The sequence below is a fragment of the Manihot esculenta genome, chromosome 13 (assembly GCF_001659605.2).
Source record: "Manihot esculenta cultivar AM560-2 chromosome 13, M.esculenta_v8, whole genome shotgun sequence".
Taxonomy (NCBI): Eukaryota; Viridiplantae; Streptophyta; class Magnoliopsida; order Malpighiales; family Euphorbiaceae; genus Manihot; species Manihot esculenta.
This window is the reverse complement of record NC_035173.2, coordinates 12,863,564-12,880,431: the sequence shown is the minus strand read 5'-3', so window position 1 is coordinate 12,880,431 and position 16,868 is coordinate 12,863,564. Positions and strand designations below refer to the sequence as shown.

The 16,868-nt window shown below is 31.0% G+C and overlaps 1 protein-coding gene across 2 annotated transcripts; it reads left to right on the top strand.

Annotated features, from left to right (window-relative positions):
• Positions 1–514: 514 nt before the first annotated feature.
• LOC110629936 (alcohol dehydrogenase) lies at positions 515–12,970 on the top strand. 2 transcript variants are annotated; one of them, XM_043949668.1, is made up of 8 exons: positions 515–922; positions 2,099–2,234; positions 2,391–2,460; positions 2,615–2,708; positions 9,668–9,881; positions 10,914–11,055; positions 11,907–12,077; positions 12,260–12,463. In XM_043949668.1, exons 1-8 carry the CDS (start codon positions 643–645, stop codon positions 12,398–12,400), a joined length of 1,248 nt encoding a protein of 415 aa, XP_043805603.1. In that variant the 5' UTR covers positions 515–642; the 3' UTR covers positions 12,401–12,463. The 2 variants fall into 2 exon arrangements, with proteins under 2 accessions (XP_043805603.1, XP_021632847.2); XM_021777155.2 differs by lacking the exon at positions 12,260–12,463 and adding an exon at positions 12,481–12,970 and having other exon boundaries at positions 519–922.
• Positions 12,971–16,868: the final 3,898 nt, after the last annotated feature.

Genomic DNA, 16,868 nt, shown 5'->3' with positions numbered 1-16,868 from the left:
TTTAATTAAAATATTTTAATTTTAATATAATCTAATTTTTATATTATTAAAAATAATATACTATTATAACTATTCAGTTAGATTTTTTTTAATTTTTTAATAAAAATTAAATCGAATTAAAATAATTAAAATTTTTAAAATTAAAAATTAAAATAAATTAAATTAAAATAAATAAAAAATTAATTTAATTTAATTAAATTAATTTTTTAAATTTAAATGTAATACCGCTAACCCAACTTAACAATTATCATGTAACATTTAAAAGAGCTCAAGGTCCCACATTTTATATATAAAGAGCAATTAATTATCACATATTAACAAACAATTAGCCTGCTATATATATTCATACAATTTTAAATTCATCTTCTTTTTAATGGCAGACAGAAAGTCGCGAACAAATGGAAAAGAAGAGTTTTTTTTTTTTAGAGAAGAAGAGTAAGCTTTATATTTGCGGAAGAATTAAATGTTTAATTTAATTAGATATAAATATTTAATGGTTTCAAAAATAATAATAATAAAAAAAAAAGTGGGAATACTGGACTTCTGAATAGATTGGATAATCAAACCAAGGTTTCAGAGGAAGCGAAGACCGATTACTAGACTAGATTAGCGAAGTCTCTGTGTCATTTGCCTACCTGGAAAATGGGATTTTCTTCACTGCTTGGCTTTGGCATTGCCAAGAGGCTTCTCTCCGCAAAGCCCCGCCCCTCAGTTGCTGCGGCTCTGTATCATTTTGGCGGCGTCAAAGGCGACATTACGAATGATAATGGTAATGAGATGACCATTTCAAAGAGCTCATATCATGTGAGCTCAGGTGGATTCATGCGTGGAGTTGTGTTTAGAGAACCCAATCAACCTCTCACCATTGAGGAGTTCCACATGCCTCGCCCCAAAGCCTCCGAGCTTCTCATCAAAACCAAAGGTAATGAGTTCTCTTTCTTCTTCTTCTTCTTCGCTATTTGTGATCGTAGACATGGAAGGAAAAATTAATTATGATTGATCATATGAAATTGGTTCTCTTATTTCTCTTGGCTTCTTATTTTCTTCCTCTTTAATCCCCAAACTCTGCTAAATCGATATGTAATTTTGTTGCCTATGCTACCCGGATGAAAGAGTTGACTATTTTTACTTGCCTTTTCTTAATCAGTGGTTCCTTCAAAAATTTTTAGATCATGGGTACCTATTGATTTCGCAGCTGAAATAGCAATTTCAAATTTTAAAATCCCATCAAGATCGTGGGTAAGGCTTGGTGAGAATATCAGTTCTTGAATCATTATCTCATAACACTTCTGTGGAATTCTTGATTATTAGAAGAAAACTTCTTGGCTGATTTATTTCAAACCCCATGCCTTTTTATTGTATTGTATGGGCTCCAACGATAAGTCATACATGCCACCTGTAAAGAAAATCTCTAAGACTTTTCTTAATACAAGAGGTAACAAGGTATCTAGAGTGCTTACTCTTCTTACTCTTTATATTAATTTTGGATAAATTTCTAAGCTTAATTATGTGAAAGGTTGGTGATAGTTACAAGGATGTTGATTATTGAATTGAGGTCGCCAAGAATTATTTATAGCTTGGTGGTGATATTAGGTTGTCTAAGATTGTGAGGGCTTAATTTGAAGGTCAAGTATATATAAGTTGCAGAACTGAAAAAGATGAGGGGTAGATCTAGGATGTCTTGGGGGAAAGAAATAAAGAAGAACTTACTAGAACTAGGCATTTCATATTTAGCCCTAAACCAACTGAAGTGGAGAATGATCCATATGATTGAATCCAACTTGATTGTTGCTTGCATTGGGAGCTTACTCAATAAACATAATGTATCAAAATAGTCAATTACTTTTCTTTTGAAGTGGCTTACTATACTAAGCATTTGAACTTTATGCATCTTTTATTGATTCATAACTCATGGTGACCATTGTCTCATTTTCAGCACTGATTGTGTATGTAAGTGTGGGCTCTCTCTCTCTCTCTCTCTCTCTCTCTCCCCCTCAATGGTCCATTGTGGAATTTCCATGGCTGGTCTATGGTTCTGCTTAAAGCAATATACTATCTATTTTGAAATGGTTTCTGATAGTATGGCTCTTCAGTGCAGCCTGTGGAGTTTGCCATTCTGACCTCCATGTTATAAAAGGAGAACTTCCATTTGCTAGTCCTTGTGCTATTGGGCATGAGATAACCGGTGAAGTTGTTGAACATGGGCCTTTGACAGACCGCAAAATTATTGAAAGGTACAGTAATGTTATATACTAAATGCTAAGATCATGAGATGTGCTTTTAATTCAATTACAAGAACAACAATATGTGAACTTGAAGTTTTATTCTTTATTGTGCAAAAGATAAACCAAGTAACATGAATCATGACTTTCAGTTCTGTCTTATTCCAGATTTCCTATTGGATCTCATGTTATTGGAGCTTTCATCATGCCTTGTGGTAACTGCTTATACTGTTCTAAGGTGACACTACTTTAAGATGCCATCTTCTTTATTGGGGCCCATTTTGCAGTCTTTAACATTATTTTATAACCTCTGGTCGTGCTGCAGTTGTAATAATCTCTTTCTGATAAAAATGCAATCTATATATATATGCTTAATTCCTGTTTTTGAACAGGGTCATGATGATTTATGTGAGGATTTCTTTGCTTATAACCGGGCAAAAGGAACGCTTTATGATGGTGAAACTAGGCTATTCCTCCGCAACAACGGTAAGAAACTACATACATAAATGTACATATGTTTATGTGTGTGTGCGCATGTATATATTTTGAACTGCTAAAACACATTAAATTGTAATGTTTCACCACAATTCCGTAGTGATAATATTTTTAACTGTTTCAATGTTTGTTACTACTTGCATTAATAACATACATTGTTATTGCCCTACTTGATTAAAGTGTCTATTATACATTTACGCTTGATGGATGATGGGTATTAGATTTTTTCCAATTGGCATCATCATTACTTGTATACTACGTGAAAAAATCTGTCACTATTGAGCACAAGTTACTGTTGTGTTTGTTGATCACACTAATCAACAGTTACATGAACTCTGTTGATTTCTGGATAAAGGATGTGCCTATTCTGCCTACTATCTACTTTACAAAAATTGAGTGACTGTTAGTTTTTATATTAGTGTTCAAACTGTTACTATCTTCTTTTGAATTTAACATGAGAAATGGAGCTGCATTAGGATTCTTACACTGATTTTTGCATGTAGATGTTCTTAGAACTAAACCCCAGTCATTTTAACGAGAAGCTTGCACCTTTTACTTCTGTACCAAAGAACATTTCCCTTCTATTATGCTGCTTATATGGTTCCTATATTACAAGCAACTACTGAAAGAGAAAAACAAAAAATTTTCTTTTGTCTTTTACATTGAACAAAAAATTTTCCTTTGCAATGATGTTCTAAAATCTTCATGGTTTTGCCTGCAAATATAAGTTTTGTCGCGGCAGCTAAATAAGATTGTAGCTGTTGAGATACTTTTTGTAAATAGCTTAGATTAGTAGTGATTGTGTGCATAATTAGGTGCTTAGATTTTGTGATATGATTGATATGATTAGGCTGTAATTAGGGCATTGATTTGTTTTATTTCCTATTGCATATTCTTATAAGTAGTATATATACCCCATTTCGCTTGAGGAGAATCATCAAGCATCTTTCTCTCAAAGTCTCTGATTTCCTCTGCTTTTCATTATTGTTTCATGGAATGAGAGCCAAGAAACTTGGCCTAGCTGTGAGTAGCAAATCTGTCACCTTTGTTTGGAGACTTTCTGAAAATCAGTTGGTCTCACCACCTAGCCCACCAGTCTTGCCGGTTTCAATCGGTGACCTTGTGAAGCGCTGCCACCAAACGTGCCTTCACGCACCGCCCAACCTTTTTGACTCCGGTACACGCAGCGATGCATGAACAGTTCTCCGGTGACTTTTTCACGCCAGTGACCCTTCCTCCAGCATTGCCAGAGACCGGCAACTCCAGCCCACTCGGTTCGATTACCTGCCCAACTCTTCTTCACATGTCCCTTGTGAACAGTAACTTCGGATTTACTATTCACGGTCACAGATTATCTTTTTTGCAGATTCAGTTCCCTTGGCCCAATCAAATAGAGTAGGGCCACGTTCCAAAATAGATTCAATCACTCTAAATGAAGTAGAGTACAGAGAAAATCTACAGTTTCGAACAACTCAGTAGTATTCTTCTTCAAATATTGCTCATTCTGATAAGTCATTTGCTTATCTAACCAAGTCTTTACCCATTGGTTCATGGATCTTCGACTTTGGTACTTCTGATCATATTTCTGGTAATTACAATATTTTTTTTACTATTGCTTCACCTTTTACACAATTTAAAGTTACATTAGCTAATGGTTCACAAACTAGGTTAAAGAAATAGATAACGTATATCTCCTTTCTTCTATCCCCTTGACTACTATTTTATTCACCCTTGAATGTCCATACAATCTAATCTCTGTTAGCAAATTGACTAAAGATCTTAGCTGTTCAATCATCTTTATTGTTGAATCTGTGGTTGTACAGGACCGGAGTATTGGGAAGATGATTGGAGCAGGATAGGAGTCATAAGAATTGTATTATTTTTCCACTTATAACCCTCCAATTGATTTTGTGTCTACCACTGCCTGCTGAACTCATTCATAGTTGTTGGAGACATCCAAGTCTGAACAGGTTCCTAGTCTCTCTTCTTTGTCGTCTTTAGAATGCGAGTCTTGTCAACTTGAAAAGCAAACTTGAGTTTTTTTTTTTCCAAGCGAGTCAATAATTGGGCCATTTCTATGTTTGACATTGTTCATTCAGATATTTGGGGTCCAAGTCGGGTTAGTATAATTTTGGGATTTCAATATTTTGTTATCTTTATTGATGACTATTCTCATTACACTTGGCTTTTTCTAATGAAGGATCTTTCTGAGTTGTTCTCTATTTTTTAGAAATTTTATGCTGAAATCTGTAATCAATTTAGTATTTGCATTAAGATGTTACAAAGTGACAATGGAAGGGAATATTTATCTTCCTCATTCACTCACTTCTTGTCTACTTAGGGTATTACTCACCAGACTTCTTGTTCTCATACCGCACAACAAAATGGGGTTGCCGAGTGAAAAAATCAGCATTTGATTGAAATAGCTCGCACCTTACCCCTACATCACAATGTTCTGTTGCATTTTTTAGAGATAGCTATACTTACTGCCTGTTACTTGATTAATCGAATGCCTTCCTCTATTTTACAACATCAAAGTCCTCATTCTATTCTATTTCCTAATTAGAATTCCAACTAGTTGTCTCTGCGAGTTTTTGGATGTATATATTTTGTTCATGATCATACTCCTGGCAAAGAAAAACTCCACCCCAAATCAGTTAAATGTGTCTTTCTCGGCTATTCACGGCTTCAAAAAGGTTATAAATGCAATGATCCTATTACTCACAGGTATTTTGTGTCTGCAGATGTCACTTTTTTTGAAACCTCTCCTTATTTTTATTCTAGTCCAGCACACAAAACCTTTGCTCCTAGAGTTTTGCATATACCTCCGACTCTTATTTCTCCTTTGCCTCAAGCATGTCCATCTTCCACTTCTACGTCACCTCTTTAGGTCTACACACGTCGGCCTCACCGATCTACTAATAATAATGATATTTCTCTCCCTGATGTAGGTACTTCTTATGACTCACCTCTGTTCCATCATCACCTACTTCGGTCATGCCTTCAGCAGCAACAGCTACTCCTCCTGTTGCTCTTCGAAAAGGTATTCGCTCTTCTCGAAATCCTCATCCTATTTATAATTTTATAAGTTACCATCGTTTGTCTCCTTCCTATTATACTTTTATTTCTACTGTGTCTGCTGACTCTATACCCAAGACAATTAGAGAAGTATTGGATCATCTTGGTTGGTGTAATACAATGGTTGAGTATATGACTGCTCTTCACAACAATGGAACTTGGGAACTGGTATTCTTACCACCTGGCAAGTCTACTATTGGTTTTCGATGGATTTACACAGTTAAAATAGGACTTGATGGCAAAATTGATCGTTTTAAAGCTCGCTTTGTAGCTAAAGGTTACACACAGGTTTTTGGATTTGATTACAGTGATACTTTCTCTCTAGTAGCCAAAATAGCTTCTGTTTGCCTCCTTATCTCATTGGCTGCAATTAATCACTGGACCCTTTATCAACTCGACATTAAAAATGCCTTTCTTTATGGTGAGCTCATCAAAGAAGTTTACATGGAGCAACTTCTAGAGTTTGTTATTCAGAGGGAGTCAGGCTTAGTATGTTGTCTTTGACTCTCTTTGTATGATCTAAAACCGTCTCCAAGAGCATGGTTTGGATGATTTAGCACTTTAGTTCAAAAGTTTGGAATATCTCGAAGTAAATTTGATCACTTTGTATTTTTTTGTCATAATAATGATAGATACATCTATTTAGTGGTCTATGTTGATGATATTGTCGTTACAGAAAATTATCATGATGGAATCTTTCAGGTTAAGCAACATTTGTTCAGTCATTTCCAAATTAAAGACCTAGGAAAATTGAAGTATTTCTTGGGGATTGAAGTGATATAGTCTAAAACAGGTATTTCAATTTCTCTATGGAAATATATATTGGATATATTGGAAGAAATAGGCATGTTAGACTATAGACATGTGGATACTCTGACGGATCCACATGTTAAACTTGTTCCTGAACAGAGGGAGCCACTTAAAGATCCTGCTAGATACAAAAGATTAGTTGGCAGGCTCAACTATTTCACTATCACATGACCGGATATTTTTTTTGCGGTAAGTGTGGTTAGTCAATTTCTTCAAACCCCATACAGTAGTAACTGGGACACAATCATTCGCATTCTTAGATATATCAAAGGAGATCCAGAAGAGGGTCTATTTTATGAGGACAAGGATCACTCACAAATTATTGACTATTCTGATACAGATTGGACAGGTTCCCCTTCAGATAGATGATCTACTTCATGATATTGTATTATGATTGGAGGGAATCTTATATCCTGAAAAAGTAAAAAATAGGGTGTGGTTATAAGATCAAGTGCAAAAGCAGAGTATCGAGCTATGGCTTTAGCAACATGCAAACTCATTTGGTTGAAGCAATTTCTTCAAGAATTGAAGTATGGCGACACTGACCAAATGAAGCTGATATGTGAAGTATGGCGAGGTTGAAACAACTTCTTCAGGAATTGAAGTATGGCGACATTGACCAAAGGAAGCTGATATGTGAAGTATGGCGACACTGGCCAAATGAAGCTGATATGTGATAATCAAGCCGCTCTCTATTTTGCATCAAATTCAATTTTTTATGAGCGAACGAAGTATATAGAGGTGGATTGTCACTTTATTAGACAAAAGATTAAGTTGGGATGCATTTTTATTAGCTTTGTCAACTCAAATGATCAGCTAGCTGATGTTTTCACAAAATCTTTTGAAGTTAATGAATCGAATTCATTTGTAGCAAGCTTGGAGCATGTGACATGTACGCCCCAGCTTGAGGGGAGTGTTGAAATACTTTCTGTAAACAGCTTAGATTTGTAATGATTACGTGCATATTTAGGTGCTTAGGTTATGTGATATGGTTGGGATATGATTAGGCTATAATTAGTGTATTGATTGATTTTATTTTCTATCGTATATTCTTGTAAGTAGTATGTATACTCTTGAGGGAAATTATAAAGCATCTTTCTCTCAAAGTCTATTTCTCTCTCCTTTTCATCACTGTTTCAGTAGCAATGCATCTTAGTTGCTAGATTCTCTCATTCCCGCCCTTGGGTTCCATTTGGGTTCCAATTTATTGCTCATTTATGTCCCAAGATATGCTTTGGGTCTCCAATAGAGGGGTTTGGAAGAAGGAGAAGAAAGAAAAAAAGCAAGAAGGAGAAAGATAGTGTTGCACAAGATTTCCAGAATCAGCCAAACCAAAACAAACAAAATTGATTCAAACCCAGTGGTCTTAAATCTAGTTTGATTAGTTTCAGTTGATAAATTTAGAAAATCAAGACTGTTATCTTTTTTTTTATAACCTACTCAAATTGAACGAAAATATATAGGAGTGATGGATTATGAAAGTTTTATTGTGAGAGCGATTTTATTTTGTTAACAAAAAGAAAATCTTATTGTGATATAAGTTTTAATAAAGGAATGAACTACTCTAAGTAATTGATGCAATTCAACCTTTAATGGTTTAAGTTAGATATTGTGATTGGTTGTAGTTCGACCTCAACCTATGTTGACCATGGTGGTTCTGTTTAAAAAAGTGCCTCCAAAACCGCTTAGAACATATTAGTAGCAGCTATGCACAAGAGAAGAAGTGATGCAAGAAGAAACCATCCAATGTAGGGAAGGAAATGGGACTCTTAGTTTTATATATATATAATTTTTAATTTTATCATTATAGAGTTAGATTAGGGCTGTTCTACTAATAATCTAGTTATTAAATGAGAGTTTCTAGGACATAATATATAGAAATTACTGTAATTCTTTAATCATTTAAATTATATCTTTTTTTTAAACAATTTTAAATATTTAATGATGCTTTTGTTTTCAAAAAGTATCATATTACTTTACATGCAAATTAATATTTGATTTCTTTTTCTATAAACATATTATGCTAAATAAAATTAAGAAAATATATTGATCCGTATAAATATAATTCACATGTCAAAATAAATATAATTTGCATACTATAAACAAAATAAGTAAATCAACTAAACCTACCCCCAAAATACTCTATATTCAATTGTCATATTGTGTTTTGTACTGCTACCACAACTTAAAGGATATTATTTACCAAATAATAAAGATTTATACAAAAAAAATTCTAGTACGAGGATATTTGCCCTAGACTAGAATGCTTGTACTTTGCTTGTGTATGAAGCGTTGTTAAGCTCTCCAGCTGAAGCTCTCCAGCTGATGACTGTGTCATTGGATGAAATCTCCTTCTCCAACAGATGTCTTCCCCTGGTTACACTTTCTACCTCACGGAGATGAACCTATTTTGAATGAAAATTGAGAGCTTGTTGAAAGGAGATCCCTTAACCTCAAAACTTATTGAAGAGGATCTCAAACCTCTTAGAATTTGGAAGAATAGTTTTTGCCTCTCTTTATTAATAACTCTAACCTCTTTTATAAGAGAGCCTATGCAAATGACTATAAAAATCCTATTGGTAATAGGGTCCTAATGTTGATAGAACTGAAAAAATAACAATGGATAGAGATAACAATAAAATAAGATAATTTAAAAAAATGCTCTACTATTTTGAATCACAGCTAGCCACAAGTCTCAATCCCACATCTCTTGTATCTTGACCCATGGACCATCCACAACAAAGTGTTATCAGTATCACTAAAACTAATCTTGATTAGGAATCTAAATAAGTATTTTCCCTCGCTTGGATAATCTGATGATCATGAATCTAGGTATCTGAGAATTGAGTGCTTTTTGGGTGTATTTGGCATTGTATGTTTCTCATTAGAATAGGTTGGGTGCAAGCACGTGCCTCAATTGTGATAGTCTTTCCTTTACTGTTTTTCAATATTTCATCTTCTTTGAGTTATATGTTTCTTCTCTTGGAAATAACTTAACTGTGTTTCGTTTTTAGTATATAATGCCATTATTGAATCATCGAAATTATTTCTCTAATATGTAGGAAAGCCAGTGTTCATGTATAGCATGGGAGGCCTTGCTGAGTATTGTGTTGTTCCGGCATATGGATTGACTAATTTACCAAACTCATTGCCGTACACAGAGTCTGCAATTTTAGGATGTGCAGTATTTACTGCCTATGGTGCTATGGCCCATGCGGCAGAGGTGCATCCTGGTGATTCTATTGCCATAATTGGAATTGGGGGTGTTGGTTCGAGGTAAAAAATGAATCTATATTTCAATTAGGAAATTTTTGGAATTGCATATATTCTATTTGACCTATCAACTTAAAATTTAAGTAATGATTTTATCTATGATTATTTTATATTAAATATACTAGAACAAAAAGATAATTGAGAGCATGTTATTTTATGCACATGAGTGATGTATACGTGATATTAAAAGTTTTTGTAGGAGATAAAATTCCTAACAATTTTGGAAAATTACATGTACAACGTGCATATAGGTAAGTCCTAAAATATGGCATGCAAATGCTTAAGGTCATTAGGAAGATGTTTGAATTAGCTTATGGAAATTAGCTTTAAATTTAAGTTTATAAGCATTTAGATTTTAAGCAATTACTTCACTTGCTAGATTAAAATGCCTACAAGTGGCTGATGAGTAGCTAACACATTTGTAAAAAGTAACTTATTAGTATATTTTTTGTTAAAATACTAAAAAGTATATTAGATGAGATTTGTGATGGAATTTGAAAATTATATGATGGTAATATAGGAAGGAACCTATTCAAACTAGCTTATAAGCACCAAACTGAAAAGTTGACCCCAATACTTTTTTAGCTATAATCTTAAAAATATTATAGATAAATAAATTTATTTATTTTTAAAGCTTATAGACTAATCAAACCAGCTTATAGGTTAAGATAAACATCCTCTAAGCTACATATCCTTTTGTCAATAAATTGTTAGCTTGACATTTTCTCATGCTCCTCTTTCTTAATTGGGAGGAAGCCTAGTTAAGGAAACGTAAGATTTTACAACAATTCTTTCCTAAAGTTCTTATAAGTCCTTTTTCCTAATGGTAAGCAATTTTCAATTTGATTGTTTTAAACGACTGGTACTTATCTTCCGCACAACATATTGTCAAAATCTAAATTCATATACTTGTGATCCACAGTGTCATACTTTTTCAAAAATTCATTTGGCTTTGATTAGGATTCAAACTTGAGTTTACTAGTGTTTTTAATTGGATTGATTTTGGCATAAGCATGATAAGAAAAATGGTTCCAGTTGTTTGCAGATAGCCAGGGCATTTGGTGCCTCTGATATTATTGCTGTGGATGTTCAGGATGACAAACTAGAGAAAGCTAAGATTTTTGGTGCAACTCACACTATAAATTCCTCGAAAGAAGATCCCATTGAAAGGATTAGAGTTCGTACCTTATCCTTCGAGTGATTTATGAGATAAGAAGCTTCATTTTAAATGGATGAATAATTTCTGATGATTTCATGTCTCAAAATGAACGCACTTGCAGAAGCACTTATGTTGTTTTTGTTTTTGCATAAATATGTACTAGAAAGGTGCATTAATATGCTGGTGGTGGATATATGTGCACGTGCGCCCACATACACACACATATAATTAATTTTAGTGGATGATTGATGTCATTATATTTATAAAATGCAACACTCTGAATAAAATAGTAAAAGCTTCATTTTCGGCCTTGCTACTTAACCTTTTTTCTTTTCATCAAATTGGAAATTTAATTTCTTGCTAATGCGGGAGTATCTTAGTTGTTTGTATCCTTTTGTACTTTCTGGTTTCAAAGTTATTACTTATTTGTAACTGAGAGAAAATTAGTATGTGCTTACCATGAAGCAGAGAGAATGGAATAAAAAGAGAGAAAAGAAATCTTACATTTTTTTTTTACATGGTATCTAGCAAGCAAGAATGATTGCAGATGTGCAAGTTTTTATCATTTTAATCGGTTATAGTGAAAGGAATTATGTTTATTGAAAGTTTAAATATCAGCTAATGCACTGGGCTGGAGCAAAGTATTGGGAGTTTCCTCTAAATGGCGATACGTTAATTGATAGAAGTTAATACAATGAATGGTTATTGTTGTTATTATAAGCGGAGACCTTTATCTTCTGTTACACTGTTGCAATTGCCTATACATTTGTAAATGTATAGAGCTAGACTAAATTTATAGATCTGCAAAATCTCACAATTTCTGTTCTTTTAGGTCCAAGTCAATTGACTTGTTCACTTACCTTTGGCAGGAAATAACTGGGGGAAGAGGTGTAGACATTGCTGTGGAAGCCTTGGGCAAACCACTAACATTTTCGCAATGTACACAAAGTGTAAAAGATGGAGGCAAAGCTGTAATGATTGGACTTGCAAAAGCTGGTTCTGTTGGGGAGATAGATATAAATCGTCTTGTTCGTCGAAAGGTAAGTGTCTGCTAATTAGTAAATATTAGTGATATGGTGCATGTAATGATGTAGGATAGATGCCAAACCTGGAAACTATGTGTACAATTTCTGATATTGGACAAGAGAATTATAGTGTTTGATGGAAATAAGTTCTAACATTTGATATTTGGAGTTAGCTCACTTATATTTAATAGCTATAGGGTGGTAGACAGGTGGAGAGGGAAAAGTTATATAGAACCAAGAATCCTACTACAGATGCTTCGAGGATTAGTGGCATTAGGTTTGTTTGTGATTCTTATTTGGACTTGAAATCCCATTTATTCTGTGATATGAAATGGTGAATGAATTTAGGTTTTCTGTTGTTGATATTTCTCTTGGCAAGCATCTCGGTTAAACTTGACTCAAATAACTCATGGGACAGATTCAAGTTATTGGTTCTTATGGAGGAAGGGCAAGGCAGGATCTCCCCAAGTTGGTTAAACTTGCAGAAACAGGTATTTTCAATCTGACTGATGCGGTTTCAAGAAAATACAAATTTGAGGAGGCAGACAAAGCATTCCAGGATCTCAACCAAGGAAAAATTATTAGTCGTGCTGTTGTTGAGATAATGTAGTTCTCTTAACTTCAAGCCAGTTTTCCGACTTCAATAAGAGGTATCTATTTGACAAGAACTTTTGAGAATCTATAAGCACACTAGGTAATAATGTTGCTTTAGCTCATACCTCATGGCTGTGAGTCGTTTGCTTGTCTCATGATGTTTATCCTACAAGCCTTATTCTACCTTCCCTTTTGCGGTAGAGCTTAATTGAGGTTTGTTAGACTGAACTGTAAATACTCCTGTTCATTTTGTTTCTCTAAAATGTGACATTCTGACTTTGGAAGTTTGCAATATGCTGCGAATTTGTTGGAAATCCGTCCTTGTCTTTTTCTTTTTCTCGATAATTGACTTCGACTAAAATTCCTTTGAAACTCTGCAACTGTATAGATGATATTGAGTTAAAACTCATCAGTGGAGATGAGCTTTGCTTTGGCATGAATCAATGGTTACTCCTTTTTCTTTTGAAAATTCTCTTTCCACTAACAAACTACAGATAATATTCATTATGTTATATAGTTTAAATATAATAGCATTGGTATAAATAAATTAATTACTATAAAAATTTAATCTTAAGTTTCTGTCTATTACTATAATTAAATATTATTATTTAAAATTTTAAATTATTTTTCAAATTAAAATAAAAATATTATTAATTTAATTTTTTACTTTGCAATTTATATTTTATTTTATACACTTAGTAACTCACCTCAAATTAAAATTAAATAATTTTGAATATAAATGATTCATTTGTAAAATTAAATCAATGTTTAAAAATCAAATTAATATATAAATGATTCATTGTATAACAGTAAATATATTTAATTGAATTTGAGGGATTTCAATTTTAATATTCAATCCTCTATTTTCTTTACTTTTAGCAAAAAAAAAAAGATTAATTAGATTTATATGGAAAAAGATTAATGATATTTTAAAATTTTCAAAATTAAATTAATTTCTTTTGTAAAAAATGTTTATTACACAAAATAAACTAAATTTTTTTACAAATTCACATTCATATTAAAATTTTCAATTTTAAATAATTAAATTGTAACTTTAACATTATCATAATTTTAATTAGAAACTCAAATTCATTTTGAGCAAAACTCAAATTTGTCATCTATCATCTCATTTGGATTTTATTATAATTTTTAATTAACTATTTTTTTGGTGTATTGAATAAAATAATTCAAAATTTTTTTATTAAGTTATGTTTATATTTCAACCTTTAAATCTTGATAATTAAATCACAAATTTGACAATAGCTACAATTAAATTATGATTAAATCTTAATTAAAATCTCTTAAATATCTGAATTGAAATCCTAAATGAATTGAATTTTATAATTCATCAAAATTTGATTTTTTTTTTAATTATTTTCTCAGCAATCAAACATCAAGATCCCACTTATAATTTAATATGAAATTCCAATTAGCTTAACTTAGATTCATGGTTTCTCCAATTTATTTTTTCTAAATTAATCTCTCTGATCCATTACTCATTTCTCTATTGTAACTCAGTTCACTTAAATTTTATTATTTATTTTAGCCGATTCACTTAAATTTTATTATTTACTTTAATCAAAACTATAAAGAAAATGTTAACTAATCTAATTTTTTCTCCTTTATCGATATCTCGATCAAAAATACAATCACTAATTTTTTAAATGTTTTAATTTATATTTTTTATATATTTAATAATAATATAAATTTCACAAAAAAGTTTAGATTATTGTATTTAATAATTTAAAGGTAATATATAAATGTGATTTTATGAAAAATTTATATTATTATTAAATATATAAAAAATATAAATTAAAAAATAATAGAAAAGGTCATGTGTAATTTGAGTTTTGATTAAAATTGATTTTAGTGCATAACTATAATCATGTCTAATATGATTTAATTGTTCAAAATTGAAAGGTTAATGTGATTTTGTTAAAAAGATTTGGATTATTTTGATTAATTTACGTTTTGAAAAAGCAAAGTCAATTTAGAAAATATTTATGGTGAAATAAATAAAAAGTAAGAAATTATACTATCTAGTTTTTGTAATATACGAAAATTCATTAATTGGCCTATAAATTTAAAAAATTTACTAATTAATTTTTTCATTTGTTTTAAATTTTACTATTTAGTTCCTACAATATAAATAAATTACTAGTTGATCTCTTAATTTTGTAAAAAATTTACTGATTAGTTTTTTTGTATTAAAGGTATTTCATATGTTTTTTATAATATTTAATAGGTAAAATTAATAAAAAGACTAATTATAAAACTTTTAAAAATCTTAAAGATATTTTATATAATATATTTTTTAAAATCAATAGATTAATTAATGAATTTTTATATATTACCGAGAATAATAATAATTTTTCCAAAAATGTAATTTAAAAAGTTTATTTACGCTTCACTTGAAAATTTCAATTAAATTAAAATTAAAATTCTGTTAATACCATTTTTTTTAGCATTGTTATTAAATCGATACTAAATTAATAAATAGAACTAGTAAATCAATAATCCAACTTCATATTGATCCATATTCGTAATTGAATGGATTGAATGATGTGAATCAATTGATTCAGGCAATAAATCAATGAGCACAATTTTTTTTTTTCTTTTTTCTTAATATTTTTCGTCACCCAAAAGCTCAGTACAAGTTTTTCAGAATCACAACCAATTGAGCTAATTTCACAATTATATAAAAAAAAATTTATAAAAAAATTTACTAATTGATTCTTTAATTTTAAAAAATATATTAAAATATCCCTAACATTTTAAAAAATTAGTCATTTCATTAATTTAATCATTATAGTTTTAAAAAACTTATTAATCGATCTCTTAAATTTTTAAAAAGTGTTCTAATTAGTCCTTTCATAGTAAGAATATTTTAAATTTTTTTTATAATATTTAACGATTAAAATTAACAGAATAATTGACTAGTAGACTTTTAAAATATCAGAAATATTTTAATATATAATGAATTTATAAAATTATTTATTTATTTAATTTTAGCATATAATTAATATTTTATAAATATTAAAAAATAACTACTTTATATATTCCATATATATATATATATTGAAACGTATTTTGTAATATTATAATTTAAAATCAAATGCTTTTATATTAAATTCAAGAAATATAAATAGATAGTAAATTTGAATGTTTATTCTAAATGGTTACAATTAATTGATTAATTAGATTATTTATTTATTTATTTATATTAATGTGTTATAATTAATTAATTTTTAATACTCCTCCAACTGAATCATTGATCAATTAAATAAACCATTGAAACAGCCCTTATCATTTTTAACACTTAATTTTAGAGCTCTTATATTTTCACTATTTAATTTTTCAATTTTATCAAAGAGAAAGCTTATTATCATATCTTAATTAACGTATAGGTAGTCTATATATAGAGTTTAACTAATAGAAGCTAACAATAGTAACTGTTTAGCTGAGCTGGTTTCCTTAACGGTTATTTAACAGAAAACTAACTTAGCTAACTTATTCAAGATACAATTTTAGCTTCCAGCTTCCTTTAAATATAGATTATCTTCATACTCTCCCAAAGTTGAATTGTTTAACGGAAACTTGATTTGTAAAGAATGTAACGGAAACTTGATTTGTAAAGAATGTAATGACTTTGTAAGTATGTCTGCCACTCTGTTTCTTGGAATATAGGTATTTTTGTTTGATTATCCCTTCCAACGCTCTCTCTTATAAAATGATAATTAAATGAACCTGTGCTAGTTTATTCTTGAATTGGGATAAAATATGTAGTGACCATAATTGTCTCCATGCATTACGAGGGAAAGAGAGCAGATTAACTTTAAATGATCTCAGGACCACCCTGTAAGCAGATCGAACAGAAAAATTTTCATCTTTTGTATGATGCCAAACTAACTCATCTGCAAGATCACAGGTACTAATAGGAATCCGCATAATTTTCTGAACATCCGATGGAGAAAATAATCTACACAGAAGATGATAATTCCATTGACCCTCAGAATCAAGTAAATTGTATACCAACAGATCCTCAAATCCCAAAACCATAAGAGATGATACATAGAAACCAAGGTTCTGTCCATATATTAATATTTCTACCATTACCCACTCACTATCTCAAACCTCAACAAAGCAGAGGTTGAGCTGCCAACAAGCTTCTCCAAATATAACTTGCATTATACCCCAATTGAGCATTCAAAA